At 50.5% G+C, this 24953-nt stretch overlaps 11 protein-coding genes across 11 annotated transcripts; 4 read left to right on the top strand and 7 right to left on the bottom strand.

The window, feature by feature from the left end:
* Positions 1 to 44: 44 nt before the first annotated feature.
* CCOS01_08255 (polyketide synthase) lies at positions 45 to 7863 on the bottom strand (the record flags this gene model as incomplete). The annotated part of the gene is made up of 7 exons (XM_060456416.1): positions 45 to 5323; positions 5381 to 5830; positions 5895 to 6387; positions 6437 to 6549; positions 6605 to 6728; positions 6777 to 7296; positions 7358 to 7863. The coding sequence occupies 7 exons, from the start codon at positions 7861 to 7863 to the stop codon at positions 45 to 47; spliced, it is 7485 nt and encodes a 2494-aa protein (XP_060312690.1).
* A 580-nt stretch (positions 7864 to 8443) lies between these two features.
* Positions 8444 to 9525, top strand: CCOS01_08254 (uncharacterized protein; the record flags this gene model as incomplete). Its single annotated transcript, XM_060456415.1, has 4 exons — positions 8444 to 8735; positions 8813 to 8938; positions 8997 to 9136; positions 9187 to 9525. The coding sequence occupies 4 exons, from the start codon at positions 8444 to 8446 to the stop codon at positions 9523 to 9525; spliced, it is 897 nt and encodes a 298-aa protein (XP_060312689.1).
* A 433-nt stretch (positions 9526 to 9958) lies between these two features.
* CCOS01_08253 (uncharacterized protein) lies at positions 9959 to 10771 on the bottom strand (the record flags this gene model as incomplete). Its single annotated transcript, XM_060456414.1, has 1 exon — positions 9959 to 10771. One exon carries the CDS (start codon positions 10769 to 10771, stop codon positions 9959 to 9961), a length of 813 nt encoding a protein of 270 aa, XP_060312688.1.
* A 281-nt stretch (positions 10772 to 11052) lies between these two features.
* CCOS01_08252 (thioesterase) lies at positions 11053 to 11977 on the top strand (the record flags this gene model as incomplete). The annotated part of the gene is made up of 3 exons (XM_060456413.1): positions 11053 to 11314; positions 11368 to 11864; positions 11924 to 11977. 3 exons carry the CDS (start codon positions 11053 to 11055, stop codon positions 11975 to 11977), a joined length of 813 nt encoding a protein of 270 aa, XP_060312687.1.
* Positions 11978 to 12209: 232 nt separating this feature from the next.
* On the bottom strand, positions 12210 to 13284 carry CCOS01_08251 (uncharacterized protein; the record flags this gene model as incomplete). The annotated part of the gene is made up of 4 exons (XM_060456412.1): positions 12210 to 12506; positions 12564 to 12700; positions 12761 to 12889; positions 12942 to 13284. 4 exons carry the CDS (start codon positions 13282 to 13284, stop codon positions 12210 to 12212), a joined length of 906 nt encoding a protein of 301 aa, XP_060312686.1.
* Positions 13285 to 14070: 786 nt separating this feature from the next.
* CCOS01_08250 (uncharacterized protein) lies at positions 14071 to 15398 on the top strand (the record flags this gene model as incomplete). Its single annotated transcript, XM_060456411.1, has 4 exons — positions 14071 to 14146; positions 14259 to 14358; positions 14476 to 14635; positions 14697 to 15398. 4 exons carry the CDS (start codon positions 14071 to 14073, stop codon positions 15396 to 15398), a joined length of 1038 nt encoding a protein of 345 aa, XP_060312685.1.
* A 744-nt stretch (positions 15399 to 16142) lies between these two features.
* Positions 16143 to 16941, bottom strand: CCOS01_08249 (uncharacterized protein; the record flags this gene model as incomplete). Its single annotated transcript, XM_060456410.1, has 2 exons — positions 16143 to 16774; positions 16836 to 16941. 2 exons carry the CDS (start codon positions 16939 to 16941, stop codon positions 16143 to 16145), a joined length of 738 nt encoding a protein of 245 aa, XP_060312684.1.
* Positions 16942 to 17843: 902 nt separating this feature from the next.
* Positions 17844 to 18602, bottom strand: CCOS01_08248 (uncharacterized protein; the record flags this gene model as incomplete). Its single annotated transcript, XM_060456409.1, has 1 exon — positions 17844 to 18602. One exon carries the CDS (start codon positions 18600 to 18602, stop codon positions 17844 to 17846), a length of 759 nt encoding a protein of 252 aa, XP_060312683.1.
* Positions 18603 to 19347: 745 nt separating this feature from the next.
* CCOS01_08247 (uncharacterized protein) lies at positions 19348 to 20109 on the top strand (the record flags this gene model as incomplete). The annotated part of the gene is made up of 1 exon (XM_060456408.1): positions 19348 to 20109. One exon carries the CDS (start codon positions 19348 to 19350, stop codon positions 20107 to 20109), a length of 762 nt encoding a protein of 253 aa, XP_060312682.1.
* A 314-nt stretch (positions 20110 to 20423) lies between these two features.
* CCOS01_08246 (uncharacterized protein) lies at positions 20424 to 22169 on the bottom strand (the record flags this gene model as incomplete). Its single annotated transcript, XM_060456407.1, has 6 exons — positions 20424 to 20672; positions 20723 to 21052; positions 21105 to 21353; positions 21409 to 21739; positions 21801 to 21926; positions 22006 to 22169. 6 exons carry the CDS (start codon positions 22167 to 22169, stop codon positions 20424 to 20426), a joined length of 1449 nt encoding a protein of 482 aa, XP_060312681.1.
* A 967-nt stretch (positions 22170 to 23136) lies between these two features.
* On the bottom strand, positions 23137 to 24252 carry CCOS01_08245 (polyketide synthase; the record flags this gene model as incomplete). The annotated part of the gene is made up of 1 exon (XM_060456406.1): positions 23137 to 24252. The coding sequence occupies one exon, from the start codon at positions 24250 to 24252 to the stop codon at positions 23137 to 23139; it is 1116 nt and encodes a 371-aa protein (XP_060312680.1).
* Positions 24253 to 24953: the final 701 nt, after the last annotated feature.

The raw sequence follows: 24953 nt of genomic DNA, 5'->3' as shown, positions 1-24953 counted from the left end.
CGCATCTGTCTCACACCACCCACCCTTCGCGTTTACGTTTATTCCTATTTCTTTGAGAGCGCCGTCATCCTGTCTTTCAGCTGCCTTCCCGCAAGTTGCCCGAGCTGATCGAAGCTCTGCGCGCTTGTCAGCTGCAACACACTTATTTCTACACCAAGAGTGTGTTTCCACCAATTACGAATCTCAATGGTCATGAGAGAGTCGACTCCAAGCCCTGAAGGTGACAGAGTAATGTCAACCCCGCCTTCATCCACCTCCCGCATGAGAAACCCAAATATCCGGCGGGCGATTTCTTGCGCGAGATATGTTGTTGACGCGGGCGTTTCAAACTCTTCCGGTCGCGACTGCAGACTTGATAGAAATTCGGCTAAGCCTGATGACCCAGCCTCTTTCGGAGAGGCCACCTCATTCTCCGCAATATCTGGGTAAAGGTTCATGCGAGGATCGTGCTTCCACGCAACTCGATTACTAGGATCGTTGATAGACGTGCTGCAGTCAAGACCAAGTACCAGTTGCCCATTGGAGGCTGACCAGTGTGCTCCAGTGTTTGCGCTCGTGGCCACTGGTCGACTTTCAGCGATGGCGAGCTGAAGACCTCGTAGCATGTCGGCTTCGGAAACAAGTTTGGATCCAGATCTCGTCATGGCGTCTTCAACGTCTCGTGTACGACTGACATAGCCCACATCCTCCACGCCTCCTAGGTGAATCACTGAACAAGGTAGACCTAGACCCCGGCGATACTGGGAAAACGCATCGAGGAAGGTGTTGGCAGCCGCGTAGTTTGCTTGGCCTGGATACCCATGCACACCAGACGTGCTACCAAAGAGCACGAAGAAGTCAATGTCACGAGGCAGCGTGCGGTGAAGGTTCCATGTCCCGCGTATCTTGGGCGATGTCGCCGTTTGCCACTGTGACAGTGTAAGGTCCGAAAGTGCACCGTCGGCAAGCACCATTGCTAGATTTAGTACGCCCGCGATCCGTTTGGATGACGCATGTCTCGAAATGACCGCTTGCATGGACGTCTCGTCTGCTATATCGCATGGTATGGCATTGACCTCGCAACCTGCATAACGAAGTTCTGAAAGCAGAGCTTGATCGTCATTACTGCGTCCGGCGGACCTCGAGATGAAAAGCAGACTTTTGGCACCGTGGGAGGCCATCCATCGCGCTATCGTTGCTCCCAGACCACCCATGCCGCCGGCAAGTACATAGGTAGCTTGCTCACGGAAGCTGGGAGGCAAAGGCACTTGAGATACCTTCAATGCCGCGTCATCTTTCTCGGTCATGTCGACGGCCACCTTTCCAATGTGGGTACCCTGATACAAGTATCGGAAGGCATCTTCAGTCTTACTGCACGGGAATACCTTTGCAGGCTTCACGGGATGGATGTAACCTTGCTGATACAAGTCCACACATTTCTGGAGCAAGCGGGAGATGATGGCAGGGTTCTCAGCAGCCAGATTCGCCATCTCGACGCCAATGAAGGACCGATTCCCATCGAAAGCTGCCATAGCAAGTTTACCGCCCGCTAAGGTATCTTTCTTCCCTAGCTCGATGAAGGTGCCATGAGGGGCGACACAATCCCATGATGCATGTAAAAGCTCTCCAGACAGAGAGTTCAACACGACGTCAACACCGAGACCACCTGTCGCTGCTTTCACACCCTCCACAAAACTGACGTCTCGAGATGAGAAGATCTGTTCTGGAGGAACACCCCACTCTCTGGCAAGGAAATCTGACTTCTCGTCGCTGCCCACAGTTACGTAAACTCTGGCCCCAATCCATCGAGCTACTTGCACGGCCGCAATGCCAACACCACCAGCGGCGCTGTGGATGAGCACAGTTTGACCAGCCCTAAGGCCGGCTTTATCTACCAGGGCTCGAAGGACCGTGGTGAAAATGCAGGGCATTCCAGCCGCGTCAGCAAAGGCAAGTGTATCGGGAATGCGGATGCAAAGCTGTGCTGGGACCAGTATCTCCGTAGAGAAGCAGGCCGCCTCGGGCGCGAAGACCATGACGCGGTCACCAACCCGAGCGTTCGTCACAGAACCTCCTATGGCCGTCACGATACCGCTGGCTTCACATCCGAGTCCTCTTGGAGCCGAAGGCTTGATCAGGCCCATTGCAGTGACGACGTCTTTGAAGTTGAGACCTGCTGCGTGGACATCAACCTTGACGTGGTCGGGCGGTATATCGTCGGGCAATTGACGAGAACCCCATTTCAGAGTCTGTAGGGCCCCAGGCCTCGAGACCTGCAGCATCTTTGTTGAAGAGATTGAAGTTTGGGACGCAAGAGCGCGAGAGATTGGAGCCCACTTGCATCGCGGAATCAGGATGCGACCCGTAGAGTAGGAGAACTCCATATCTTCACCCATATTCGAAACCAAGGCCGCGTGTTGGGAGCAAAGTCGGCTTGCGACCTGGGAGACAGCCTTTAGAGAATCTGCAGTAATGCTGTCAAGCTCCATAGTGGCAAAATGTACTCCAACCTCAACTCTTGCTGTTCTCGCGATGCCGAGCACTGGAGCGAAGGTCGGATCGACCGACCCGAGCTGGCAGGGTCGTGAAAGCCAGAGTAGGCTCGAGTTGGTGTCTCGAAGAGTCTTCAGTAGGCTCTTGAGGTTATCTAGCTTGACTTTCGTCATATCGTGGAAATAGCCGTCGCCGCGGCACAGATCAATAACGGATACCACGATGCTGCCGGCAGGTGAGCCGTCATATTCAGGATTTGAAATGGTGATAGAGTGACCTAGACGCCGCAAGGTTTGTTCAATTTCAGTTACCACTGGGTGTGACTGCTCTTCGCACAGCAAGGTTATTTGCTGTGAAGTGAGACTGATGCCTTGGCTCGGCGCAGCAGGACGAGCAATGATCGTGGCGTTAAGCTTGTATTGCGGCCCGGCATCGTAGACAACCTCCGCAGATGAGAAGCCAGCTTGAAATAGACGCTCCTCCCACTGCTCTGGAGAAATGTAAGGCTCCACTGGGCGGTTGTCAGAGTCGCCGAGCCACCATCCCGAAAGGTAACCCATGATGAAATTAATCCATTTTGTGTTGCAGCACAGCTCATGCATCAAGAGTCTTCCGTCAGGCTTCAACAATGACCTGACATGCTGCAAGGTCTCGTTCAGCTTCGGAGTAGCATGGAGCACATTGCTTGCAACGATGAGGTCGTACTCTTCACCGCTGAACCCCTGATCAGCTGGATCGCGACTGATATCCAAGACGCGATAGTCCAGGAACCCGGCACTAACGTCATGGAAACGCTCCTTCGCTGTCGGGAAGAACCCAGCAGAGACATCAGTGAAGACATAGGTACCGAGGACTTTGCCATCTTTGAAGCAGTCCGCCAAATCTTTGAGAATGCGGGAAGTCAACCCCCCAGTTCCGGCGCCAATCTCGAGAATTTTGAGATGGCGACCTCGTTTGTGAGACAAAAGTTGTAACAGAGGCTTGTAGGTAAAGAAGGTGTTCATCCAGTCATAGAGTTCGTGGAGGGCGTTGTCTTTCAGGAAAACCTCGAGCGGGCTACCTGTGCCGTCAAAGAGTGCTTGGGCATGTGTATAGCAACGTTTGATAAGAACGCCCACAGCAGATGCAGTTGTCTTCTCAAGCTTCGAGGTGATGTCTTCGATCTTCGCACGAATCTCTATAGCTTCTTTTTGAAGCAGCTGTGGGTCACATTTAGTGATCTGGAATCGGAGCCAGCTGTAGTGCTTTGCCAAATGTGTTTGGGCCTCGGTGATCGGTATGTCTGCTTCGTCTACCTCCTTGAGTGCCATTGCGCCGCAAAGTACAAAAAACTCTTCGAGTAGCTGATGTGTCTCTGGGAATGAGGAGTCGGATGCCGCTGACACTAAGTCAGTGGCATGCGCCAGGCTAATATCTTGTTCCCAAGACATGACTGCAACCTTTGAACTATCAGTGGTACCTGCAGTAGCATGGTCCAGGTCAATCGGAGAGAGTCGGAGACCTTTCATGAAGACGACTGGTTCATCTCCGGGACTATCGCGCAATGTGCCAGAGCAATCCCCCTGATAGTCTCCTCCACTACCAGGCTTGACACTCTGGAGCAGAAGACCCATCTTTGAGGCCTCCGAGCTGACGAATAGCTCATCAATATGAGTCGGCAGATACAGCCTTTGAAGGAAGCGAGGTTCCCCGGAGTGGTTCGCGACGATGAGGGACTGAAGCATCAGATCAATCGTGACTGGGTGTAAGACATAGCCGTACTGATGCTCTGGCGTTTCTCGTTCATCAGAAACTTCGACCGATACAGCTGGCGACTTGACGCTGGTGCGAACCTTCCTCATGCCTCGGAATTTTGGGCCATATCTGTATCCCACCCGTGACATGGCTTTGTACCATTGTGCAGGCTCAACAGAACGGAGGAAAGACTTTGGATCAAGTCCGGGGAAACCCGGTTCCTTAGAGACGCGACCATCTCTGACACGACATCTGCAGTGCGTTGTCCATGTGCCGGCTGGAGTACGACTTTGGATAGTGAGCTCCCACCACTCCGAAGTCTCCTCACGGGTGAGCTCTTCTTTTCTCACAGAAGTGAAAAGCTCGATCTTGTTCCCCCGAGGAAGAACAAGAGCATTGGCGATTCGTAAGTCACGAATGGTGTAGGGCGCCTGCCCAGAAAGCTGCCGGACGACCTCACCAGCCATCACGATGTACCCGGCAGCTGGGAACACAACATCCGAGCCGACGCAATGGTCCGCAATCCAAGGAACATTGTCCAGTGACAGAAGACATCTCCAACTCGGGGCTGTACTTGTACTATCTAAAGAGCGTGATCCGAGCAGCTCGTGTGGCGAGTGTTCGGGATACTGCCAGGACTGGGTAACCCGTGAGTCCGGCCAGAAGGTCTTGCTCAAATGCCACGGGTACGGTGGCAGGTCTGTCAACGGTCGCGCCCCATCAGGTATGGGAAATTTGACGGGGACGCCTCGGCAGTGCATCTCGCCGATGGTAGCAAGGAAGGCTGCTGCGCTATTCGAGCCTCGTTTTTGCACGGCTAAGTAAGACGGAGTGATGGCCATCTCCGTGTAAATCTGCTTTAAGGGACCGGCCAGCGCTGAGTGTGGGCCGACTTCTAGATGTAATGTGGTTGACGAAGTTTGGAGAAGTCGTACCACAGCCTGTCGGAAGAGAACTGGTGATTCCAAGTTTCGCTGCCAATACTCGGCGCCAAAGTCGGAGGCTCGTTCGAGTGTTTGGGATGAGACGCTGGAGTAGAAAGGGACTTTTGGCGATTTGGGCCTCAAGTATGTCTTGAGAAGAGATTGATACTCGATGCCAACTGCACGCATGTGATCTAGAAGAAGAGGTAGTTAGTAAAGACTCAAGAGACAGGCTCTCTGTTTGGACTTACGAGAATGGTATGCCTTGTCAACCTTTAGCAAACGAACTAGAACCTCTGGTCGAGCAGACCTGATTGCACTACAAACTGCCTCAAGGGCGTCCGTATCCCCGGACAAAGTCACACTAGACTTGCTGTTCTCACAAGCGATGACGACTCGAGTCGTCAAGAATGACGTGACTTGCTCTCTTCCAAGTCCAATGGCAGCCATAGAACCTTGAACTTTGGATTCCTTGACCATGAACCCTCGGTAGTAGGCGACAATAATCGCTTCCTTCAGGGTGAGGACACCGGCCGCGCACGCAGCTGCAATTTCACCGCTGGAATGGCCAACGACAGCCTTGGGGGCGATTCCATATCTAGCAAGGTGCCTGGTCAGGGCAATCTGGATTGCAGTGCAAATGGGCTGGGCGAATTCCGCTTCCCCGAGGCGGGAGGTAGAATCCGATTTCATGAGCTCATCTGGTACATGTCACCGTTGATTAGTCTTCCTCATTGGTGATTTTTGTGGAAGGGATGCACTGACTTCTGATATCCCAACTTGGACGGTGCTCTTGCGGAAGACTCTTCAAGACCGCGTCCATTTCCCTGATATCCTGCAGGAAGTCTCTACTACTTTTCATCAGATGCGATCCCATCCGCGCCCATTGAGCGCCTTGGCCGGTGAAAATGAAAGCAATCCCCTCAATTTGTGAGCCTGATCGGAAACTAGGCACGGGGGGAAGGGTGAAAGCCAATTGGTCGCAGTCATCGGTGACGACCGCAAAAGTGCGATGCGATAGGTGAGAGCGACGATGCATCAACGTGTATGAAAGATCTTCCAACTTTGCAGGCCTGGCTTGGAGGAACTCCTGGTAGTTATGTGCGGTCCTCTTGAGTGACTCCTCGTGCCCCGCGGAGAATAGTAGCAGAGTCGCTGGCTCTCTCCTCAGAGGTGGTGAAGGAGGTGGCGTCTCGACATTGCCATGGCTTCGAACCGTTGCCGAACTTCCTACTGTTGCAGCAGATTCTAAGATTATCTGGTCATATTAGCTTTCGAGCCCGAAGACTATTGATGAAGTGACATACATGGACATTGGTGCCGCCGATTCCAAAGCTATTGACACCTATTCTTTCTGCCCTTTCCTCAGGCCAGGGCTGTGGTTCTGTTGGCACCTTTAAGCCTGTTGATGTGAAGGGAACTATTGGTACTGATTAGTCCCCCGCCACTGCCATAGAGGAACCCAACGAACTTACTGCTGACACTAGGAGTATCGAATTTGATGTTGGGCATGATTGTTCTCGTTTCCAAAGACACGACTGCCTTAATTATGCTGGAAATTGCCGAAGCTGCTTCTGAATGACCTAGGTTGGGCTTGATCTAAGGGAATGTCAACAGCTATTCGTGAAAGGAAGCCTTAGCACACACTGATCCAATAAGCATCCCCTTGTCTCCGAATAGGGCGCCAACGGTGCACGCCTCAATGGTATCGCCCACAGCCGTGCCGGTGCCGTGGCATTCGACCATGGCAGTCTGCCACATCTGATTTTCTGGTATACCGGCGTGTCGATATGCATCACGAATTAATTGCTGCTGTGCCTGTGCACTGGGTGTTGTCAAGCCAAGGGTCCTCCCGTCAGAGTTCGTTGCTGACCCTCTAATAATAGCACGAATCGGATTCCCGTCGCGGATCGCGCAGTCGAGCTTTTTAATGTAGAGGCAATTAATGGCTTCTGCACGGGCATAGCCATTCGCACTGGCGTCGAACGTCATGCACGAAGCATCGGGCGAAAGTACGCTCTGCTCGGCCATGAGCTTGGTGAAGCCTGGCGAGAGTATCAAATTCGCCCCGGCAACGATCGCGGAGTCGCATTCGCCGGCACGTATTGCCTGGCAGGCTAGGTGGACTGCTAGACCGGCAGCTGAGCATGCTGTGCGGACGGTCATGCTGTTGATAAAAATGATCAGTTCACGCGGAAATGTTCAAATTGACACAAGCAGAGAATCACCTTGGGCCTCTAAGATCGAATGCATGAGAAATGCGATTTGCCTGCACAAAATCCATGTATCCTGTCAAGCGATACATGCCATCGTCTTGAGCATCAATGGCGTGCATTTCTCGCCAGTCATCTCCAAAACTGCCCACGTAACACCCAATCCTCTGCCCTTGCCAATCTGTTTCTGCAGCACTCTCCAGCGCCTCCCAGACGACTTGCAGAAGCAGCCGCTGCTGAGGGTCTAGTTTCAGCAACTCCTTGGGGTTCATAGAAAACATTGACGGGTCGAATTTGAATACATCGTCGTGTGAGAGCCAGTATCCTTCCTCTGTCGGTAAAGGTCCTGATTTGCCGCTCGCTGTGAAGTGGTGGTCTTGCGAGTGGTATCGCGGACGATCTGGTTTGGAGCGCGCATCTTTGCGGTTGATGAGGAAATTGTACAGTGAAGTTGGGGTGTTGATGCCGCCAGGTAACCGCAGACCAATGCCGCAAATGGCTATGGGCTCGGGCTTTGACATTGCTAATGCTTGACTTGGAAAACAGCTTCCTGTGGCAGTGATTGTGAGTGTGATGATCGGTAGTTCAATGGAATAGGTAAAGTACCAGACAGACACCTTGGCTTTCCTTCTTTTGGCGAACCTTCAGCTTCAGGTTCAGCTTCTCTATTCCTGTGACGAAAGCTCACTCTTACCCTTAGCGTGATCTACTTCGAGTGGGAAAATGGAAAGAGACCGACTCGTAGTGTGAGCGGGATTTCCACATGGCTACTGCCCTGGCGAACCCCTCCAAGCCCCTGGATAGAGGTTCGGACCGCAAGAAGCGCCATGTTGTAATTCGGACCGGATCCGACTAGCGGGTACGATCGCTGCGGGCAAGCCTTCTTACCATCATACCCAACCGAAATTTCAGTTGACTTGCTGTAGCATGACAGTTTTGCACATGGATCATCCGACTAGCTAAACTTCACGCTCTTTCAGTATCAAGTGAAGTCACCAGTCACCCCGGCCATCATAGAGAGGTGTTCGTAAATTCCATGCCCGTAGAGTGATAATCGATTGTTGACATGGTCTTGTAGCATACCCAGATGAACTGGGAGCCATGGAGAAGCTGAGATCGGTCTTCTGGCAGGCTACGCCAAAATACAACGCTGTACGCACAAGCCAGTCTGATGACGACGACCAGCAAGAAGGCATGGAAGAAAAGCTACGCAGTGAACTGGCGGCGCTGAAGAGCAACGTCTGGTGTCTGCGCGCAAGTCTACTGATTACCATTGTAGCGCTCCTTCTTGTGACCATCTTTGCGGTGGTAGATCGAGTTTCATATGACAAAGCGTCACTCAATTGTGGAAAGGGACACATAGGTAGCGACCCGAATGGATTCGTGCCTCCTGGTGAGTTGTCTCTTCCCTTAGTACTTTGTCGTCAAGTCGCGCTGGAATAGCTTAGGTAGCTTACAAAGGGGCTCTAGGGATCGGTGAGCCCCCGAGGTGGACACTATTCGACAGCACGTCGCCATATTATATCGAGGAGGACACTTTCTATGATTTAAATAAGACTAAAATGATGGCGAAAAGACTGAAGAGCCTTCACAATTGTAAGTCCATGCGTCTATCTTCTCTGCAATCTGAAGCACACTGCTAATACGTTGTCAGCCTCAAATGTCCTCGTGAACGGGAACTTTGCGGATTGGAAGAAGCCGGATGGCACTGTGGCGAAGCTGCCAGCCTATTATTCTACAGTATCATATCGACAAACGTACATCATCCGGTCCTTCCACCAGATGCATTGTCTCGTGAGTTTCGGCATTACTTGTGAGCCTCAACCTTTCTAACGTTGTGGTAGATCTCAATTGCAGAGGAGTATGGACATAGGGCAAACAACGTGTCGTCACAGTGGGCTCCTAAGCATATAGCCCACTGTCTCAATGCGATCCGCGAAGCCATCATGTGTCTAGCCGATGCGACGCCGATGACCTACGTGAATGGCTTTGCCGTCGGGCATGTAACGGATGACCAGCAATTCATGTGCAGGGACTGGTCAGCGCTGCGTAAGTGGGCGAACGATCCGGTGAGGGGAATTCGCTATAAGAACATCGCGCCTGAGGGGGCGGGCTACGACAACAACACTGAGATTCTTCCTTTCCCAGAACTTTCTGAGTTGGAGAAGGTCGGTCTGGCATGAGCTGGGGCACATATATACGAACTGAGGCCTTGAGTTAGTGCACCAGATTCAGCAGAGACCACACTGAGATATGGCGGGCAACGGCGAGAGTGCATGGGAAGGATAGCGGTATTCATACCATTTGAAGGAGAACCGTGACAGAGTACCAACTTTAGATATGGAAGTAGCTAGAATGGATCGCATCACTTTGGAAGACTTCCTTTTAGCGTCAAATGTCAATGTCTAAACGCTCCTTTCCACGTCTTCTCAATCGCCTTAGCTCAAGTACCTTAGGTGTCCTGATTTAACGTGACATTTGCATCCGCTCAACTTCAATGCTGTTGTAGATACTGGGCTATCTGAGTGAGGTAAAAGCCCCTTGTATGCGCTGTATAAATCAAACGACGCATCACAGCCTCCGACCAGGCCCTGCTCTTTCCACACCTCTCAAAACCTAACCGACCAAGCAGTCCACCTCGTGAGGTTCATTGTATACCCTAGTGATGTTTGGCAAGTCGATTTCCCACGACTGCGGGATTCCGTTGTACAAGATGCAGTGCTCAACATGCTTCGGGTCTCGGCAAAGAGAGTCCAGAACCCGAGGCTTGAAATGCGACGCATACGTTATCCTATCCCAGACATAGCTGCAATGCATGTGATGGATGGTGCCGTCTGTAAAAATTTCGCCGTGCTCACCACTGGCAGCCACATCAAATGGAACCTCGTTGATACGTTCTCGTTCGTACCAATACGTCGTGTTCCTCCATTTCATATAACCCAAGTATTTCTCGTGCATCTCTTCATTGAAGCACTTAGGATGCATCCATGTGGAGAGCATGAAATCGTAGACACAGCCTCGGGCTTTGGACTCTTTCCAGTCCGGGGAGCATTTGCCTAGCGAAACAGGCTCTGCTGGTCGCGCGGGAGTCATGTCGTGACTTATTCGCCCCAGGTAAAATATCCCAACTGCTAGGGGTATGAAGGCGAGTTTTCCGGCTATTGCCCACATACCGCTGCGCCGTGCTTTTCGTTTCTGCGGGACAGCAGCGCTATAATCCACTGAATCGGTTTCATCGTGGAAGCTGGTTCGTTCTGAGCTTGAACCCTCGCTCTGCGGTTGTGGCGGGAGGAAGGCCCGTTTCTCCATATCGAGAGACGAGTTGGTTGAATGTGCGTTGTCGAGCAGCGATCGCTGGATGATACTGAATATCGAGGCCCCAGTACCTGTGAACAGCACTGTTGATAAGTCAAGATGGTTCTTTGGCATGGATGTGGTGGGTAACCTTAGCTGGAACATTGAAGCATTGAAGAAGCTCGGATACAACTGCGGATAAGGTTGAAGCCATATTTCGGACCGCAGGGAGAGTGGGCCAACACACCAGCCTGGCTGTCGATTCATGGGGAGCAAACACTTGGTCTGAAGGCTACAGTCTTCTTTGGAGAGATTATTACTTTCAATTCTGTGAATATCCCCTCGAACTGGCGTAGCAACATCATCGATTCTCAAATCGCCCACCTGCCCATCATTAGTACACCACTTTTGCCACAATGCCCGCCGCCAACCCGGTGTTGATCCAAGACATCCCAAGATCTCGGAATGAGTCGCCACCGGTATTCTTAATTCACGATGCCAGTGGGCTTCTCACCAGCTACTTCAAGGTTGGAACTCTAGGACGCAAGGTCTATGGGATATGGGACCCCAAGTTCGATGCGGACGGTATTGGCGGATGGCAGAGCGTCAAGGAAATAGCTGAAGCATACATCCGCCTCATCAAAAGAGTCATGCTGAGAGGAGAAATCGTCCTCGGTGGTATGTAGCACTAAGCCCTAAACCAATCGCTTCGGGCGCTGACCAGAATATAGGATGGTCATTCGGGGGCGTTCTAGCAGTGCAAATCGCCCATATGCTAGCGATGTCAGGCCGTGGCTTGCGCGTATCGCGAATCATCCTCATAGACTCAGTCTACCCTCGCTGTCCTCGACCTGAAGCTCAAAAGGAGCCGGCAAAGTTGCATCACGCCCCAGCTCTTCCTGGTATCAACCAAGAAACCCGCGACAAGCTTATGACTGCTCTCATGCGAGCGACTTGTCTCTCTGACCAGTGGGACCCTCCGTCGTGGGCGTTGCCGAGGACCGGTGTTCTTGGTACAGCCCGCTCCCGAGATGTCGACCCGACTCCGCCACATGCGGTGCTAATCCGAGCCAAAGACTTGGTGCCTATGGCGGACCCGGCTGAGAAGTGTCCTCTTGATAGAACTCGGTTTCTACCTCAACTTGGTTGGGAGGATATGCTGGAAGGGTTTGTGGAGCAGGTTATTGAGACGACAGGTAATCATTATAGCGTCTTTGATTCAGAACATGTAAGTGGTCACTGAAGCGAGGCTACCGTGCAAAAACATCTACTTACCCGACGAGAAAGATCGATACTATCACCGCTCACATTCGGAAGAGTTTAGACATGAACCTTGGTTGATGGGATGAGGGAGTTCTGGATTGGTGTTAAGCACTCTACACGTGGTGTGCCTGTTCTTACTGTAGTGGCGCAACGGCTCGCTGAATCGATATTTGCTGCCATCTTATGTTGTGAAGGCTCGCCGTTCTTACTGTGAACTCCAACCTCAAGAATGGTTCAGCACATCTCTCAAAAGCTACTGGGATCTTCATCCATCACCCACCCAGCTGGTTTTAAATTATATACTGTGACTCTAGTCTACAATCTCCTCATACTTATCCTTCTCATCCTCTGGTGCAATATTGACCCATTTCACTGCCCGTGCAGGGTCGTGGGCCCACTCCCTCAGCGCAAAGAAGTCCCTGCAATGACTCTGCTGATCGTCTGTAGTGTGGCCAACACCCATACCATGAACGTAAGAAATTGGCGTCGCGTCCGCTAGGCATGTTATCGCTGACCTCACCGTGTTCAAACAGTGGATGACATGGCCCGTTTCCCACTTTGACGTTTTGTTATTGACCCTGTAGCCGATATCCTCAAAAATGATTGACTGGTCTCGTGTCAGAAGTTCAACTCTTTCAACACTTCTGCAGTTCTATATACTTACAATGCAGTGCATCTGGTGAAAAGCACGTATGCTGTAGAGCTCTGAACCCTTGCGGGTGACATACGCAGGGAGCGGTTGCTGCTTGTTATCGAAATCCATGTACGTGCTGTATTTTCCGTTGATTCTCACGTTTGATGCTGTGCAACGAATCAGTTGGACTGGAACCCATTAAGTAAAGTATCGTAGTGTCAACGAACCGTTGTGCAGCATCTTGAAATCCCTCGCAGCAGCTTGCACATTTTCGAGGCTCTCGAAAACGTCGGGCTTGAAATAGTGCGGATCGCTCTCATCATCGTACTTAGCCCACTTGACAGGCTGTCCGATTTCTGTGCCTCCAGTTAGGGCCGCATTCTGGCGTCAAGAAAGGGTTTGGCTCACCTGGCGGGACAAAACCACTGGGGTCAACTCCCAACGGGGTGGCTTCTTCTCGAGGCCAGGCGGTACCAATATTGAGCAAAACGATGTATCCGAGAAGAATAATTAGCAGAATACCCTCGGCCCAGGCTACTCGTCGAATCTTGCGGAGACGCTGATCCCATAAGACACGATCACGATTCCACTCGTCTGGGAAGGTCGGGGAGTTACCGCATGGGCCACTGTGATCTAGGTCCATGCCCCCGAGGCTTTCCAACTCATCATCGTCCAGATTTTCGCCCCCTTCAAGGACGTCGTACTTGGCCGCTTTCCTCATATTGCTCGCAAAAGTCACGTTCTTGCCCATCCCTATTGACTAGAGTTGAATGCAGATCAAACAGATTCCATGTGCGACTGAATTGCAACCCAACTGAAGCAGTGAGGTTTACCTCGCTCAACTATCCTAGGGCGGCCTATCGATCGAAACCCGCAGCCACCACAACAGACACCTCTTGTCCTGTCGATTAGAGCTAAGTAGCGGACCGAGGTGGCCTGCGTGAAGGTTTAGTAGCACTGTTTCAATCTGTCCGTCTCCACTGCGGACCGAAGCTTGCACGGAGCTACCCCGCCGCCCTCGTGTTCAACTCGGAGCTCTGATTTTCCTAATTGGGATGCAACCGGATGCAACTGATGTGTTGGGAGATGTCCCGCCAGTGGTTGAGCTCAATCAAGGTGAGCAAAGCGAAGAACGCAAGGCATTGAGATCTCTGGCTTGTCTACGGCAAGTTTGACCTGGAAGAGACGACCAAAACGTTTACCGAAGCTTTGCTTGAGATATTTGACTATTATCAAGAATTCAATTGATATGGAAGCCAAGAAAGACGAAGTGACTTGGCGGTCCCTGCCGCGAAAGGACCAGCTCGCCATTTTATGTTTCCTACGGTTTGCCGAGCCGGTAGTGAGCATCTCACTGCTCGTGAGTAGACTCTTTCCACCACGACGATGTGCAGATGTGGGGGTCGCTGACAAGGCGTCTTAGACATATTTGTTTTATCAATTGCAGTCTTTAGATGCGACCCTAGACTCGGGAGCGATCGTCCGACAAGTCGCTTACTTACAAACAAGTTTTATGCTATCGCAATGCTTTTCGTCAATGTTCTTGGGGAAACTGGCCGATTCTCCCAGAGGCGGTAGAAAGCTTGTTCTAATGGGGGGAATAGCTGGATCATGTGAGTCCCGCCATCACATGCACTGGATGTAAGATGAGAGACGGCGTTCGGCCGCTAACGTTCAAGTCCTTAAATGTAGTTATTGGATGTGTTGCTTTTGGATTCATCACAGATTTCAAGCAGGCACTGGCGTTGCGGATCCTCGAAGGTCTAGTCAACGGAAATGTGGCGACAGTGAGGACGATGGTCTCCGAGGTTGTCGTGGAGAAACGGTCAGTCATTGCTCAGGTTGATTAGAATTCGCTAGCAATAGCTAATAATCCGGGAAGATTTCAGCCTCATGCTTTCTTATTGCTTCCGATCTCTTTCAACGTTGCTGCCATGGCTAGTCCCCTCATGGCCGGGCAGTTGGCTGACCTAGCGGGGAAATACCCGGATAAGTTTGGGAATAATGCATTTCTGAAAGCGTGGCCGTATGCACCACCAGCTATCCTCAGCGGATCTATCATGCTGTTGGCCTTCTTCGCGGTCTTGCTTTTCCTAGAAGAAGTGAGCTCGTTGCTTTCCACTCGTAATTGTTGAATCAGGCTTACAGCTTCCGTTTCTACAGACTCTAGAGCCCCTGAAAGATAGATACGATCCTGGCGTCGCCTTCACCCGAAGAGTTCGATACCTTTTGTTTGGAACCAAGATCTCGACAGCAACCAGAGCAGGCCATGAGGATGCCACTGACGAAGAGATGTCACATATGATCACGGAATACTCTGACCCATCTGAAAGGGATTCCGAAGAGCAAAGATCACCAATGAAGGCAGTCAAGACAACTCCCATGATCTTACCAACTAGACGCATGTTCACTAAAAACATGTGTCTCACGCTTGTTTCATACGCCATCCAGGAGTATCACATCACGACTTACAACACTCTGTGGACGAGTTTCCTCAGCGACCCGGTTGACAAAGAAGGCAAACTCAAGCTCCCTTTCTTCTTTTCTGGCGGAGCCGGGATGAAGCCAGACCAAATTATGTGGTCTCTCTTCATCGTCGGAATGATGGGATTACCCACGCAGCTTTTCATCTATCCCCGCATCAGCCGTCGTCTCGGCACTTTGAAGATGTGGCGCAAGTTCATGCTTGGGATGCCGCTACTCTACTTCATCGTGCCTTACATCGCAGCTATGCCCTCGACTACACCACCACCAGCTGGTAAAACTGGGTTCGTCGTTTGGTTCCTCATCATCCTGGTTCAAATCATGATGGTGGGGACGTCCACATTTGTCGTACCAGCGCAACTTGTTCTGACCAATTTGTAAGCTGCTTTTGATACCATTCTTGTTGTGAATGCTCACATTGGCTTACATCCTTTGGTCAGGTCTTCGCCGCATCCGTCTGCTTTAGCACGAACCCATAGCAGCGCATTCTTGTTGTCTGGTTTGATGAGGTCAGCGACTTCATCCATAGCGGGAATCGTGTATAGCTACGGGTCGTCCCATAACATCACAGGCTTGGTCTGGTGGATTGCAAGTGGTGTTGCAGTCTTAGGGTGTCTGAATAGCCGCATCGTAAATGAAGGAAACGGCCACGAAATCTGGCTGACTGGTGACACTGAGTAGGGCAGAATATAGGGTTGCTTGAGCTTTCGGTTGATTGGCAGCAATGCCTCAATCAAATACATGCAACGTGTAGAAAGAAAATGGCCTCGTTAAACAACACCCCTTGTAGCTTCTGTCAGTGGAATAGCTCTCAATGCCATACAAGCTTGATAGCTTTCGATCTCTCCTTCGTTCAACGTCGTGTTAATCCCTAGCTTGTCAGTTCCATTGATAACACACCATTGACACACACTCTTTTCGTCATCGCAGTAGAACCAATGTAAAGCGAGACAAGAGTTTTGATTTCAGTGACCAGTCTGCTGTTGAAGCTACCTTGTCTAACGTAATCAAGAAAAACTCCACCAAGTACCGCCGGTTTCCCGTCAGGACAATCTGTACCATTTACCACCACTTGGCTGTTCCATCCTCTCCATCATTCTTAAAGTACCGAGGATCATATGAGTATTACTCCATGTTCTCGTCAGTAACGAAGGCACGCTTGTCCTCGGTGACAAAGCCTCTCTTGTGGGGCTCAGTGATGAAAGAGCGCTTCTCCTCAGTGACAAATCCACGCTTCTCAGGCTCGGTAACAAAGCCGCGCTTGTCTTCAGTCACGAAAGATCTCTTCTCAGGCTCCGTAACAAAGCTACGCTTGTCCTCGGTGACAAAGCCACGCTTCTCTGTAATGAAGGATCTCTTCTCAGGCTCAGTGACGAAGCCCCTCTTCTCTTCAGTGACGAAGGCGCGCTTCTCGGGCTCCGTGACAAAGCTTCTCTTATCCTCAGTGACGAAGGCGCGCTTCTCTGGCTCAGTGACGAAGCTGCGCTTATCCTCAGTGACGAAGCCGCGCTTCTCGGGTTCGGTCACGAAGCTGCGCTTGTCCTCAGTGACAAAAGACCTCTTCTCTGGCTCCGTCACGAAGCCACGCTTGTTCATATCGGGCTCGGTGACGAAACCTCTCTTCTCCATTTCATCTTCGGTGACGAAACCACGCTTCTCCTCAGTGACAAATCCTCGCTTGTCCTCTGTAACAAAGGAGCGTCTCTCTGGCTCAGTCACAAACTCGCGTTTGTCTTCGGTGACAAACGCGCGAGGATCTTTACTCGTCAGTTAGATCACTTAATTGTCTACGGAATCTTAAATGCTTCAAACACGTACCAAGCTCGTCAGTGACGAAAGCCCGTTTCTCTTCTCTCTGGATGGCCGGTGCCGCAAGAGCAGTGGCTGCAAGGATCGCGACGGAAGTAAGGGCGGTGAATCTCATTGTGAGTCGTTGGATAATGATAACAGATATAGTTGGTGTATTGTAGTTGTCTGATTTGTTAGATGCTCGAACACCAAGGTAGACAGCGTGGGATGTAACGTGGTCATATATGGCGTTCCTACTCCCTTTTACAGCTTGTCTTCCGACACCCTCGTGGCAGACGAGCAGATCTAGTCACGTTATCTGCGGTAGTCGATTACCTCAAGGTTTGTTGGAATATCTCCATTTGCATATACTAGCTTATAGAATAATGATTAATGTTCCGGCTCGAGCCGTACATCCGCGGAACCGTGTATCACCAAGAGCATAGCTAGCAACAATGACTCAATTTGGAAAGGTTTCGTAGTGGATTCGCGTTACTTTCTTGCTCCAATGACCCCAAAGAGGATCCCCGCCGCGTTTGAGTCCCCTTATGCAGCTCTGACAAGGCCAAGTTGATAGTTTGGGCACGCACACAAAAGGCTTCCAACCTTGAGCTTGCTGGGTGGGATGACGGAAGCTTAAACGGCGGAAAGTGGGATACTTTCGAGAACAAGTAGTTGCCCTGCTTTGTTTTTACTAAAAAACCCAGATCCTTATTGTGAACCTAGTCGTAAGGTGAAATTCTGACGACACTGTCGCTCTCGGTTATCGACAATAGTGTGTAGCTTACTTTGTCTGCCCAATGATGGATCAGTTCCCGGTAGTCTAGACTGTGATTTTCACCATGTTCAGGGTATTGAACCTTGACTTGAAACGGACTTGGTTACCCACGTATGAGGATCAGAGGACTTTACGTTAATCGTCACGATATGTGGGATTTATGGTAGGAATGTTGACTATACTATTGCATGGAGAGCCCGAGAACGAAGACATTGGCTAATCAGTCTGCTACAACATTTGCCCCCAGTGACGAAAATGGTCTATTCCCTTGGCTTGTGATCATATTCCTTATTCGCCCCGTGAATATGAGAATGGCCATGCACTTCAGCCAGCTGTCCATCACTACCAAGCCCCTTTTCCACACCAGGCTTCAAATCGAATTGGTGAACGGATATGTCGCTAGGCGGTCGACAAGAAGTAAAGCGAGGCCAGTAAGGGATACTAACATGGTCTTTGGGCCTCGCATAGTCGTGCATCAACGCATGGTCTAGGCACTGGTGGTAGTCGATGGTACCAGAGACCAATCCGTGCGCGATCTTGACCTCTTTCTTCCACAGAAACGCGCAAGAGTAGAGATGGAACTCCCATGTCGTCCACGCCTGTCCTGGTTTGATCTTCTCCACGTCAGACCAGGATAATTCGGTGGTTGAATTCCGAGACGTAAAGAACTTCCATGGGCGAGTCTGGCGGAACTCGGCATCTAGAGCCGAGTCAAAACATTGCGGAGGTTGCCATGTCGCCGTGTATGACTCAAACTTGCACCCACGTGACAATGCAGTGGGAGTATCTCTGCCGCAAGGGAATTTGTCCTTGAGCAGGCCGGTGATGAGCCCGAGGTTGGTATCAGAGTGACCGTGATTCCCGTGATCAGTTCCGTAAAATGGAGAGAAGGGAACCAGAAGAGTGAAAAGGGTGCATATTGATGAGCCTAGAAGAAAGAAAAGAAGTCGTAGACAGGGTGAAAGGCTATTGTCCATATTCTTCTCGAATCTTGTGACCTTTTCGCGGTGGTTTGCCATGATTGCACGGTGACAGCGGTGGTGACTGGAAGTACGTGATAGGCAGTCTTGTTGAGAGGGCGATAGATAACATATGTCGGCACTACATGACATTTGTTTCTGCCTAGGCCAACCATGCGGGGATGATATCTTCCGCGTCATCATCTCCGATTCAGCTTGTAGCTAGGATACGACGGTCGCTTATAGTAAGAGCTGGGCGATCAAGAAGAAAGCCTCCGTGTCGTCTGCCCAGCTCCTCCTTCAAGTCGATTAACTTCCGAAACTGACGTCCATATATCGTTAGTGCAGTCATAGTACCGTTTACAGTAGGTGGTTCCACTTGCTTTCTCGAGAGGATCCCGGTCAGAAGGGACAAGCTCTTCGTTTACGTTCTGTGCTCGGTTAGTCCTGTGGATGTTCTCGACTTTGTGTTTAAGCTTTGAACTGTGACACACTTCATAAGGGTCCTAGCGGGAGCTTGGAGAATTTCTCGGGTTCCGCACTCATGCTTTATAACTGAACCTTGAGTACCTTGTCTTGTTAGTGCATTTTGTCGGGTAGTTGTCGTAAAAATCCGAGGCAGAACTCTCACTCAAGCAAGTCCGCCTCACATATTCTGTAGCCACCTGGGCAGGTTGTAGTCCTACTCAAACGTGGAATAGAGGATGCCACGGTCTTGTCGTACAGCGGATACATGTAAAGCAACTTTTTTTTACACTACCCTACTGTTTTTACGCAACTTTTCTGCCTAAGTCAGTAGCAAATAATGTCAACTACCACAGACCATAGCAACGAAGCGGAAGAGAGGCTCTTATCCTCTCAGTCCAGCAGCTATGACGACGACATACTGGAGGAAATTGCGTCGAAGCAGGTGTTAAATCATTATCCAAGACGATTCCCTTGGAGGAAGATCTTTCAAGGCATTGGCTATTCCACATCCGGAGCCATCTTGGTCTTTTCATTTGCTTTGGCAGCATACTTCCTAGACTCACCCACGAAAATGTCTACCATCGTCCCAGAATGGAGTGTCGTTGACGGTGGACAGACCTTTCGCGCCTGGGAGCCGTCCTCAGCATGCGGGCATACGCCCAACGAAGCCCGCGCAGCAGGTTGCATCTACGATGACGTTCTGCTCCACTGGATGCCGACACAATGCTCTTCTCCCGAACTCATTGACGAATTTGAGCACGTATGGCCGTGGGAGTTCTTTGAGGACCAAAATGCGACAAAGGCCATCACTCTACCCCAAGTTATGAAGGGCACGCAAGACATAAAATGGGTGTCTATGGATCTTCATCGTTGGCATTGTGTTGCAACATGGAAAATTCTCAGCAGCGCCGCACGATGGAAAACAACAGTTCCGGCTTATGCTATCAACTGGAATCACTCAACACACTGTGCCGATCATGTGTTGATAAATATGCACGTCGAAGACCCGTTCGCTATCAACTCACATCTCGACATTGAGTACACACCATGTGTAACTCTGGCAGAGGACAGATCACTAGGAAGGGCAAGAGAGTGGTGAGAATTTCGTGACACAGGCATCTCTATTACTAAGTCAAGGTTATGATCACTCTAAGACCGCAAATTTTTAGTGTGAATTTGATCAAGCCAGATATTAATCACGGAAGAAACATGTTCAATCCAGAAAATGATTCATAATCCATATTAATGTCTTGATGGCTCAGAATAAGAGTTTAAACCTGTAATCCGCCACCAACAATAGCAAAACGATAATTAGTAGCTAGATAAGACATATTCTTGAATAGAAACCATCGCCCTTCTACTCCCTGGTGATCGATCTGTGAACTATGGTAATTACGTGTGTCATGGAGTGATTTAGAATGTGACAGCAAACCTCTCTCTAGCTGCCTGGCCATATTTTTGAAGTAGCCACGGAACCGGACAGAGCAAAAGTGAGACAAATCCTAAAAGACTACTTCCCCAGCCGAGCCCTAGCCGATTGAACAATGACTCCCCTGCGAGTGGCAGAAATGCACCAACGATGCAGCGGAAGATGGTAGATGCCGCTATCGCAGAAGCAGCGTACTTCGTAAACGCGTCGATGAGGTATGTGTGCAACGGCATCTGGGCGCTTGATTAGTATCTGGAATGTATGAAGATGTTAGAGCACCCACCATGATAAGGATTAGTCCGGCTCCGAGAAGGGCTGAGCCAATGATTGGGAGTATCCAGTGCAAATGGTACTGCGCGGTCCAGCCGTAGAAGAATAGTCCCAAGGGTGTAAGCAAGATCGACCTGGCCATGATAGGCAGTCGAAACTCAGGCTCACGATGTCCATCGTTGCGTGCAGTTCGTCGATTGGCCATGCGGTCGTTGAAGATCGCATTGCAAATTGCTCCCACGCTGAAACCTACGCCCAGGCCAAGGTAGACTAAACCGACTGTGCCCAACGAAAAGCCGTACTCCGAGGTGAAGACCGGAGTGAATGTCGTCAATAGTATGTACTGCTTGCTATCAGCCTCACGCCACATTGTGTAGAAACCTCGTGGGGCCTACCATATACCCGTATGCTAAAGCAAGTATTGTTGAGAGAACAAGCACAATTGGGCTCAAGAAAAACATCTTGACTGGCCGAACCAGTGCATTGAGAAGGAGCGTACTTGGACTCAACGCCGACTTTTCACCCGGCGCTACGAAAGTGCTTTCGGGATGAGCTTTCCGTAAAGCCACTGCACGCTGATGCAGCAGTCTTGGAGGATATGTCTCCCGCAGACAGAGGAAGCAAATCAACGTGAAGGCACCGGACTGTGGCTCTTGATCAGCAATGGGAATCAGACCACGGTACCCGACAAGCACTCACAGGGATTGCAGTGACCCAAAAAATCCATCGCCAGCCTAGATCCTGTGAAATATAGCCGGCCGCGACCGGTCCCAGTGCTGGTCCAAGGATGGGACCAACGAAGTAGACGCTCACCACCAAGCCTCGTCGCTCGGGTCGGATGAGATCAGCTATAGTGCCACCGCCGATAGCTAGGGGGGCTGCACCCGAGGCGCCAGAGAGGAAACGGAAGATAATGATGGCCGGCAGGTTTGGCGATACAGCGCTCAAAATGCTAAACAGAGTGAAGAGGATGTTTGAGCTGTGGTAAATGGGCAGTCTCCCATACAGCTCGGATAAAGGAGCAAAGAAGCTGACGAGCATAAGTTGATTATTACTGGAGGCTTCGTTACCTTGAGGCAAACAGAACTTACATTGGACCAATTGCATATCCTAAGACAAAAATAGAGACGATGAAGGATGAGAGGACTTTGCTCTCGCTATGGAATTCCGCCATCATGTCTGGGACTCCAGGTGCACACATGGCGGAGGCGATGGACCTATAGAGCCACATCATTCGTAGTCAGTCAGCTATTCCAGCTTCGCTCTCGTGTCGTATTGGGACGCAGGATGACTTACGCAATGAAAGTTAAGGCGCTGACAAGTCCAACGTTGATGCACTTTCGAGTAGTTGACCAGTTCAGGGGCTTACTCTCGTCGTCTTCCCCATTCCAGTCCACAACGATGTCACCATCCTCATCCTGCCGCTCGGCGCCAATCTCAACCTGCTTCTCAGTAGCCATACTAGAAATTTGCGATATTGCCAGCAATTGTTCTCAGCGTCAACTGAGCGCACGCATAGGTACGAATCCTTGGCCAGCCAAGTGTAGGGAAAAGTTCCATAGCTACATACTTACTCAGAATTCAACTTAGAGATCCCGCGTATTGTCAACTAACTTGGGGTACCATGTAGGTTCGAACTATCGAGAACCCTGAAGCCTTATCCCAAGTGCAGCATCGTCGGGGAACAGCAAAAGTACCCCGAAACTTTCCTTCTCACCCGAAGTTGCGACGAAGCCCCCCACATCTTGACTCGCGATACTTCAGCTCATCTTAGAAGTCCTTTCCCCGTCTTGCTTCATCTCGACCAACAGACGTAAGATGGGTACGAGCCAGCGGCAAGGGTCGTGCCGCCACCCAGATAGAGTTGCCTTTTTTCCGCTGCTACAAGTCTACTGTGTAAGTCTTGTAAAGACGTGCTTACGCGCCCCATTTGGAGTAGACTTTGAGTGTTCTCGGGGCAGCCTGCAGGAAAGTATCCCCTCAGAGGTGCAGTTAGGCAAAAGAAGACTCGTTACCAAACTTCTAAACAGAAACATCTGTACCGAATGATAAACAAACCACGTGGATAATTTCTGCCTACAAGTTGCCAGTTAGCCGTATAGTCGAGTGCCTACCATTCCAGCCTCGCTTTAGGTTACAGGTAGCCTCGAAACCTCATTGCGGACGTTTCACCGGGGATCCGCCTCGATTTTAGCTATGCTATCTAGCAGATATGGAAATCTAGTTCCGAGGATTCGGTTTGATCACCTATGTGTCTATACAATATCACAAGGACGAAGCAATAGTATCCGCGGTTAGGTCGGCTATCAAGTGGCGTGATCTGATCTCATCAGATTTGGTGTACCATACATGAAGAGGAAGATTCGTCATGTGCAACTGAAACCGAAGTTACGGGCACTGTACCAACAACTACAACCACGAGCTACCCTATTCGGCCACCGTCGCCAGGAAAACTCTCTGCAGGCCGGAATCCCTCAATTTCCCTTTAGTCCAATCAATATGATCGAACCCAGATGCCTTGAAAGCATCCCGCCATACCGTCTCGTCAGCCGTCGCATGCTTTCTCCCGTCGCTGAACAACCACCATCCCTCAAACAGCCCAAACACAAAGTCAGCCCAGCACAAACGCTCCTGCACCTCCATCACCAGTGCAAACCCGCCAGGTCGTAAGAATTGGCGCGTATTGGTAAGTGACTTTACCATGTCAGGGGTGGCGTGAACTGCGTTTACAGCAATGACTATGTCCTGGGTGTGCGCGAGATCTACAGGTGGTGGCTTCTCGATGTCCTGTGTTCGATAGTTCATAAAGGGGTAGTCTTGGAACTTCCGCGCAGCCTGAGCAATGAAGCCGTGTGCCAGATCGGTGAAGGTGTACTCGACAGGGACTCCCGATTTAGCGAGCAACGGGGCAAGCCATTTGGCTGTGCCCCCTGTTCCAGCGCCAAGCTCCAGGATCTTGAGTTGAGAACCGTGAGGGATGGTGACGGTCTTTGTGAAGCGGGTCATGAAGTCTTCCATGAGCTTGTGAAAGGCCTTGCTCGGATGCGCTGCGCCATAGATATCTTCCAGATACTCGCGCCCTTCTGGGGACCCGAAAATCGATCGGACGCCATCGGTACGTCCCACATAAATTTCGGCGAGGTTGTTACCCGCGTGAGCCACAAGCTTGTTCAGAGATGTGTATGTCGGAAAGTCGTTGAGAATATGTTGAAGAGCATCTTTTGGATTTCCAGGTGGAGTGGGTGTGTCTGTCCTGATGAAAGAATCTCCTTCTTGGCGCACAAGTCCTGCATCTGAAAGCATTTCATAGCAGAAGTCGAGCTGTTTCCGTAGGTTGGCGGTGCATTTGATCGGTCTCAGCTTCTGGCCCGGTTTTGTACGCGCAATATCGCATCGCAATTTTTGGAACGATTTCATGATCAGCTGAACGATGAGCAATTTCTGTCGTGAGTGGACGTTTTCATAGTAGCCCGCAAATCCACAATCGGTGACAATCCTGTCCGTACTGTCTCTCGTTTCGTTGAAGGCTTCCACGGCCGCCATTATGCCATCTGATGCTGGTTGACTCTGAAATATGACTACGTCTTTGATGCGGCAGATTATACTGTGGCGTCCTTGATGTCACAACTGGGGCAATTACACGTAGTACATGAGTGCTTTAACCATAAGCCCGACGATTCTACAGTACCGGAGCTGTCAATCCGTCGCTCATGTGGAGAGGGGGGGACCATCGGTCCGGCGCGGAGGTCACTTAATCGCGCGGAACCCCTTCTATATGCCTCGGACAGCGATGACCGAGTCGCAATTTCATCACTAAACCAACTCATTAGTGAAATACATTTCGCGCAATCTACATCAGTACGGTTCTGTTTCAATATCTTGGGAATCTCATAAATGTCGAATATAAGGAGTAACATAGTGACGGATTTTGATCAAGTATGGTATTAATGAGTTAGTACAACTGTAGCTAATCCGTGCATCGTAGTTTTCCGGTATTAACCCTCCCACGTCGACTTCTATTTTGAAAATTATTCCCGCTGATTTCCTTCATTCAATGAAATACCTTACGGGATTAAGAGGATGTTTGTTTGATTTATTTGAACATGAACACTATTGATACTGAAATGTATGCTTTCTACTCTGTTGTTGACGCCTTCATCTAAACGGAGGGGGACAAAGTCACGGCCTGTTGCACCATGACTCTGTGTCGAGGCCTGGATTAGGCTCACCATCAAGATGCGAGT

The sequence above is a fragment of the Colletotrichum costaricense genome (genome assembly GCF_030867565.1).
Source record: "Colletotrichum costaricense strain IMI 309622 chromosome Unknown Scaffold_8.1, whole genome shotgun sequence".
Lineage (NCBI taxonomy): Eukaryota > Fungi > Ascomycota > Sordariomycetes > Glomerellales > Glomerellaceae > Colletotrichum > Colletotrichum costaricense.
This window is presented reverse-complemented; position numbering and strand designations above follow the sequence as displayed.